Source organism: Heptranchias perlo, chromosome 42 (assembly GCF_035084215.1).
Source record: "Heptranchias perlo isolate sHepPer1 chromosome 42, sHepPer1.hap1, whole genome shotgun sequence".
Classification (NCBI taxonomy): Eukaryota; Metazoa; Chordata; class Chondrichthyes; order Hexanchiformes; family Hexanchidae; genus Heptranchias; species Heptranchias perlo.
Genome location: NC_090366.1, coordinates 12,940,041 through 12,947,749, shown reverse-complemented (window position 1 = coordinate 12,947,749; position 7,709 = coordinate 12,940,041). Strand labels below are relative to the sequence as shown.

At 49.5% G+C, this 7,709-nt stretch overlaps 1 protein-coding gene across 1 annotated transcript in view; it reads left to right on the top strand.

Annotated features, from left to right (window-relative positions):
- Positions 1-2,076: 2,076 nt before the first annotated feature.
- Positions 2,077-7,709, top strand: part of LOC137306219 (protein BTG3-like) — a gene marked incomplete at its 3' end in the record, with an annotated part of 9,156 nt that continues 3,523 nt past the window's right edge. The window contains 3 exon segments of the mRNA XM_067975331.1: positions 2,077-2,153; positions 4,576-4,762; positions 7,572-7,709. Of these exon segments, the coding sequence (XP_067831432.1) occupies positions 4,590-4,762; positions 7,572-7,709 (311 nt within the window).

Below are 7,709 nucleotides of genomic sequence, written 5' to 3'. Positions count from 1 at the left end.
AGGACAGGCGACCAAAAGCTTGGTCAAAGAGGCAGGTTTTAAGGAGCGTCTTAAAGGAGGAGAGAGAGAGGCGGAGAGGTTTAGGGAGGGAATTCCAGAGCTCAGGGCCCAGGCAGCTGAAGGCACGGCCGTCAATGGTGGAGCGATGGAAATTGGGGATGCGCAAGAGGCCAGAATTGGAGGAGCGCAGAGATCTCGGAGGGTTTTAGGGGCTGGAGGAGGTTACAGAGATAGGGAGGGGGGGCGAGGAGGGATTTGAAAACGAGGATGAGAATTTTAAAATCGAGGCGTTCCCGGACCGGGAGCCAATGTAGGTCAGCGAGCACAGGGGGTGATGGGTGAACGGGACTCGGTGCGAGTTAGGATACGGGGGGCAGCAGAGTTTTGGATGAGCTGGAGTTTACGGAGGGTGGGAGATGGGAGGCCAGTCAGGAGAGCGTTGGAACAGTCGAGACTGGAGGTAACAAAGGCACGGGTGAGGGTTTCAGCAGCAGATGAGCTGAGGCAGGGGCGGAGACATTAACTAACAACAGAAAATGCTGGAAATACTCAGCAGGTCAGGCAGCGACTGTGGAGAGAGAGAGAGAGAGAGAGAGAGAAACACAGAGTTAATGTTCAGGTCGATGAGCTTTAGCCAGAACTGGAAGAAGTTAAAGATTTGACAATTTTTAAGCAAGGTCAGAGTCGGGGAAAGAGGGGGGCAGGAAGGAATAAAAGGGGAAAGGTTTGTGAAATCTGTGTTGAGACCGGAAGGTTGTAAAGTGCCTAATTCGAAAGACGAGGTGCTGTTCCTCGAGCTTCAGTGGAACAGAGTAAGAGGCCGAGGACAGAGAGGTCAGAGTGGGACGGGGAATTAAAATGGCAAGCGGCCGGCAGGTCAGGGGTCACACTTGCGGACTGAGCGGAGGGCGCTCGGCAAAGCGATCGGCCACTCTGCGTTTGGTCTCCCCGATGTAGAGGAGAGACCCCATCGTGAGCAGCGAATACTAAATTGAGAGAAGTACAAGTAAATCGCTGTTTCACCTGGAAGGATTTCAAAAACTTCAGATCGTAACCACCGCTCCCATTTTCTGGCAGAGCACCGGTGCTGGTAATGGTCCTGCTGTTGCCATTTACGCCTCGTCCAGCCCCATCTCTTGTTTAGTTACTTGTCCCATTATCACCCTCCCTGTCTCGCACCATCATCCCTCTTGTCATTTAATCACTCCTGCCCCCCCTGCTTTTATCACAGACCTCCCCTTTTGTTCTTTCCTCCCCCACCCCCCCCCCAAAGTTTGCCCTTGCTTAAAAACTGTTAAATCTTTTAACCGTGCTTCTTTCTCCACTGAAGCTTTCGGAGGCTTTCTCCTTCGTCAAAAACAGAAAATGCTGGAGAAATTCAGCAAGTGAGGCAGCACCTTTGGAGAAAGGAGCAGAGATAACTTTTCAGGGAAATAAAAGCAGTTTGATGAATTATTATTTTAAAGCTCGCTGGGACCCAGCACACAGGGGGCTTTAATAGAAATTGGGGTCTGTTATTCAATTTATTGTTTACTGGAAGTGCAGGTGAGCCTGACGAAGGAGAAAGCCTCCGAAAGCTTGTGATTTTCAAATAAAACAGTTGGACTATAACCTGGTGTTGTAAGATTCCTTACATTTGTCCACCCCAGTCCATCTCCACATCATGTCCACTGACGCTGCCTGACCTGCTGAGTATTTCCAGCATTTTCTGTTTATATTCCAGATTCCCAGATTTTGCTTTCGCTTTACTAATTTCTGAACCGTGGCGCCTTTAAGAACTGAAGGGGGCGTGGCCGACGGAAACCCACGCCTAATATGGTCAGTGACGGATGGGGCCGGTGACACAGAATGAATCATTCATAAAAACTCCCACAACTTCCTGATGCAAGTTTCTTGCAATCGACAAAAATAAATTTAGAAGCCCTTCATACTCACTCAGCACGTTGTGGAGTTTAGCTGCGAATTTAGGACCTGGAACACTTCTGTGAGTAGAAAAAAAGAACTTTTATTTGTGTAAAAATGACCAAAAAAAGTTTAGAAAACTTTTTTAGAAAACTTTTTTAGAAAAAGTTACATCGGATTTTTTTTTAAATGATATGATAGTCGATTTAATTGACAAATTTGAACTAATCAAGGAGTGTTATTAATACAAGGTAATATCTGTTTGTATCTTTTTAACACTTTTTGGGAATTTAAGAAAATAGTTATTTGAAAATTTGTGTTGTGAGCTGCTGGTCAGTTTTAAAACTGTTGGGGTTTCACCTACAGTTAATTACACGATAAACTTTTTACTGAGTTTTAATTGTGCTTTAGTTTAGGTGTTTTTGCCTTTGTGAGAGTTTAATGTGATCGTTTCTGTTTGTACCACGCTTGAGTAAGGGACCATCCGCCAATCGCCACCGTTCTCCAGAAGAGAAAGGGAAAAGTAGGGTTAATGGTCAGACTTGCGTTTGAAAAATAAAAGTGTACAATTCCTTAGACATCATCACAGGGGATTTTGGGGAGAAGATTTTGGGGGAAATTATGTTTTCCTCTTCTGGGAAAAAAAATTCTTCTTATGAGACGGTCCCTTCAATTCACACGTGGACTTTAATTGATTCAAAGTTTTCAGATTTCTGCAGGGAAGTACTTGTAGTTTGGAGGAATATTTAATTTTAGATCGATTCCCTGAACTAAGTGGGGTGGTTAGAAACGCAAAATGCTGCGGTTTCTGGAAATCTGAAATAAAAACAGAAAATGCTGGAGAAATTCAGCAAGGGAGGCAGCACCTTTGGAGAAAGAAGCAGAGATAACTTTTCAGGGAATAAAAGCAGTTTGATTAATTATTATTTTAAAGCTCGCAGGGACCCAGCACACAGGGGGCTTTAATAGAAATTGGGGTCTGTTATAAGGGGCTGTGATTCAATTTATTATTTACTGGAAGTGCAGGACTGAGTGTCTCTCCCCCACTCCCTTCTCTCTAGTCACTGGTTTCCGGATTTTAGTTCAGTTCTGCAGCTGGGAAATTCCCCTGCATCATGGGCATTGAGAGTGGTCAGAGTTTGTGTGGTGATAGTGGGGGTACACAGGGAGGGAGGGGGGGCACGGGAGGTTGGTTAGCGTGCCCTCGTACCCCCTTATTACAGGCGGAAAGGAGAGGCGTTACCCTCGCCCAGTCTGATGCAAATTTTGGTCAACGCGATTGTACATAAGGCACTTGCTTAGGTATGAAAAGATTTGCATTTCTATAGCGACTTTCACAACCTCAGGACGCCCCAAATCGCTTCGCAGCCAATGAAGTACTTTTTTTTTTGAAGTGTAGTCACTGTTGTAATGTAGGAAACGCGGCAGCCAATTTGCGCACAGCAAGATCCCACAAACGGCGATGTGATCGTGACCAGATGATGAGTGTGTTTTTTTAAAGTGCTATTGTCCCAGGACACCGGGGAGAACTCCCCCCTGCTCTACTTCGAAATAGCGGCCGTGGGATCTTTTACGTCCCACCTGAGAGGGGCAGACGGGGGCCTCGGTTTAACGTCTCATCCGAAAGACGGCTACTCCGACGGCGCGGCGCTCCCTCGGTAGCGACCGTCCGACGGCGCGGCGCTCCCTCGGTAGCGACCGTCCGACGGCGCGGCGCTCCCTCGGTAGCGACCGTCCGACGGCGCGGCGCTCCCTCGGTAGCGACCGTCCGACGGCGCGGCGCTCCCTCGGTAGCGACCGTCCGACGGCGCGGCGCTCCCTCGGTAGCGACCGTCCGACGGCGCGGCGCTCCCTCGGTAGCGACCGTCCGACGGCGCGGCGCTCCCTCGGTAGCGACCGTCCGACTGTGCAACTATTCCTTTGTACTGGGCACTGGGGAGTGTTGGCGTGGATTATGGGGCTCAAGTCTCTGGAGTGGGGGCTCGAACCTACGATCTTCTGACTCGGGCGAGAGAGAGAGAGAGAGACCCACTGAGCAAAGGCAGACACACTGTCTATCACATGGTGCTGGGCAGACAGGAAATGTGTCAAAAACCTATGTTTTAAACCCACCTGTTTATCACTGGGCAGTTTTTTTCAACAAATAAAATATGCAAAGCAGTTCACTGGCATTAATTCTGGCAATTAGGATGTCTCGCACTTTATTACCTAATAACAATATTTGACAACAGGTCGACCAAGAAATGCACAGCATTCTGCCCAAAATAGGGGACTAGTTATTTTGCTATTCGACCATGGGAGTCTGCCGCAGAAAACCACTTCACCTGGAAGGGGCTCTTTGTTCTTGTTGTTCTGTTTACCTTTTTAATGTTTAATGCCCCGGTGTCCTGGGGCCAATATTTATCCCTCAATCAACGTCACTTTTTGAAAAAAAAACACAGAACATCTGGTCATAATCACATCGCTGTTTGTGGGATCTTGCTGTGCGCAAACAGCGACGAAGCTTCAAAAATACTTCATGGGCTGTAAAACGTTTTGGGATGCTGTGAAAGGCGAATTATCTTTCTTATTCGCTATCCTGTTGGAGGCCTCCCACAGTCGAATACCCCACCCGCGTTTCCCGCCTCTCCCCACCGTGACGCGCTCTAACCCAGTTCGTTTCTGATCCGCCAGGAACGTCGGAGAGAATGAAGGAGGAGATCGGTGCTGGGGTGTATTTCCTGGCCAGGCTGGTGAAGAGAAGCAGCCGATTGCAGCAGGAGAAGGTGGAGGAGTTCGGAGAGAAACTGGCAGCCGTCCTGTGCGAGAAGTTCAAGGGTCACTGGTATCCGGCCAATCCCAGTAAGGGTCAGGCGTACAGGTAACTAATCAGATCGCAGCCGCTTGATACCAACGTTCAGCACAGAAACAGGCCATTCGGCCCAACGGGTCTATCCCGGTGTTTATGCCCAACACGAGCCTCCTCCCTCCCTACTCCATCTCACCCTATCAGCATATCCTTCTATTCCTTTCTCCCTCATGTGTTTATCCAGCTTCCCCTTAAATCCATCTACACTATTCACCTCAACTACTCCTTGTGGGAGCGAGTTCCACATTCTCACCACTCTCTGGGTAAAGAAGTTTCTCCTGAATTCCCTATTGGATTTATTAGTGACTATCTTATATTTATGGTCCCCTAGTTCTGGTCTCCCCCACAAGTGGAAACATCTCTCCGTCTACCCTATCAAACCCCTTTCATAATCTTAAAGACCTCTATCAGGTCACCCCTCAGTCTTCTCTTTTCTAGAGAAAAGAGTCTCAGCCTGTTCAGCCTTTCCTGATAGTTATAACCTCTCAGTTCTGGCATCATCCTTGTAAATCTTTTTTGCACCTTCTCCAGTGCCTCTATATCCTTTTTATAATATGGAGACCAGAACTGTGCACAGTGCTCCAAGTGTGGTCTAACCAAGGTATATGGAGACCAGAACTGTGCACAGTGCTCCAAGTGTGGTCTAACCAAGGTATATGGAGACCAGAACTGTGCACAGTGCTCCAAGTGAGGTCTAACCAAGGTATATGGAGACCAGAACTGTGCACAGTGCTCCAAGTGTGGTCTAACCAAGGTATATGGAGACCAGAACTGTGCACAGTGCTCCAAGTGTGGTCTAACCAAGGTATATGGAGACCAGAACTGTGCACAGTGCTCCAAGTGTGGTCTACCCAAGGTATATGGAGACCAGAACTGTGCACAGTGCTCCAAGTGTGGTCTAACCAAGGTATATGGAGACCAGAACTGTGCACAGTGCTCCAAGTGTGGTCTAACCAAGGTATATGGAGACCAGAACTGCGCACAGTGCTCCAAGTGTGGTCTAACCAAGGTATATGGAGACCAGAACTGTGCACAGTGCTCCAAGTGTGGTCTAACCAAGGTATATGGAGACCAGAACTGTGCACAGTGCTCCAAGTGTGGTCTAACCAAGGTTCTATACAAGTTTAACATAACTTCTCTGCTTTTCAATTCCACCCCTCTAAAAATGAACCCCAGTGCTTGGTTTGCTTTATTTTATGGCCTTATTGATCTGCGTCACTACTTTTAATGATTTATGAATCAGAAGTCAGCGCTGGTTAAATCCAGCACGTACGTTATCATGACTACTAATATCAGGAATGGGGTGGGGCGGGGGGAATTCCACCAGTGCGGACCCCCCCCCCAGAGGAAATTGTGGAAATGCCCGTAACATGTCAGCCGTGGCACAGTGCGTCTCTCTCTTTCTCCTCTGAGTAAGAAGGTTGTGGGTTCGAGCCCCATAATCCAGAGCCGACACTCCCAGTGCTGGTACTGAGGGAGCGCCGCGCTGTCGGAGGGTCGGTACTGAGGGAGTGCCGCACTGTCGGAGGGTCGGTACTGAGGGAGCGCCGCGCTGTCGGAGGGTCGGTACTGAGGGAGCGCCGCACTGTCGGAGGGTCAGTACTGAGGGAGCGCCGCGCTGTCGGAGGGTCAGTACTGAGGGAGCGCCGCACTGTCGGAGGGTCAGTACTGAGGGAGCGCCGCACTGTCGGAGGGTCAGTACTGAGGGAGCGCCGCACTGTCGGAGGGTCAGTACTGAGGGAGCGCTGCACTGTCGGAGGGTCAGTACTGAGGGAGCGCCGCACTGTCGGAGGGTCAGTACTGAGGGAGCGCCGCACTGTCGGAGGTGCCGTCTTTTGGATGAGACGTTAAACCCCCCACCCCTGACTGCCCTCTCAGGTGGACGTAAAAGATCCCACGGCCACTATTTCGAAGAAGAGCAGGGGGGAGTTCTCCCCGGTGTCCTGGGGCCGATATTTATCCCTCAACCAACATCACTTAAAAAAAACAGATGATCTGGTCATTTATCACATTGCTGTTTGTGGGATCTTGCTGTGCGCAAATTGTCTGCCGCGTTTCCTACATTACAACAGTGACCACACTTCAAAACGTACTTAATTGGCTGTAAAGCGCTTTGGGACGTCCTGAGGTGGTGAAAGGCGCTATATAAATGCAAGTTCTTCCTGTAATGTCCTTTCACCTGGTGCTCTGTTCACACGGTGGCCCATTGAGCGGAACAAAAGCGCCATCTGCTGGCCAAATTCACCACAGGAACTAAAACAACAACAACTTGCATTTATATAGCGCCTTTAACGTAGTAAAACGTCCCAAGGCGCTTCACAGGAGCGATTATCAAACAAAGTTTAACACCGAGCCACATAAGGAGATATTAGGACAGGCGACCAAAAGCTTGGTCAAAGAGGTAGGTTTTAAGGAGGGTCTTAAAGGAGGAGAGAGAGAGGCGGAGAGGTTTAGGGAGGGAATTCCAGAGCTTAGGGCCCAGGCAGCTGAAGGCACGGCCGCCAATGGTGGAGCGATGGGAATCGGGGATGGACAAGAGGCCAGAATTGGAGGAGCGCAGAGATCTCGGAGGGTTGTATGGCTGGAGGAGGTTACAGAGATAGGGAGGAGGGGCGAGGAGGGATTTGAACACGAGGATGAGAATTTTAAAATCGAGGCGTTCCCGGACCGGGAGCCGATGTTGGTCAGCGAGCACAGCGGGGGTGATGGGTGAACGGGACTCGGTGCGAGTTAGGATACGGGGGGAGCAGAGTTTCGGGCGGCACTGTAATATCTGCCTTCCTTTCCTTCTTTCATTACATTTTTATCCCCTTCTTGGTAGGTGCATCCGAATAAACAAGAAACAGAAGACGGACCCGTCCGTGCTGCTCGCTTGCCAAGAATGTGACTTGGAGTACGACCAACTGAGGCTCCCTAAAGAGATCACCCTCTGGATCGACCCCAGGGAAGTTTGGTGCAG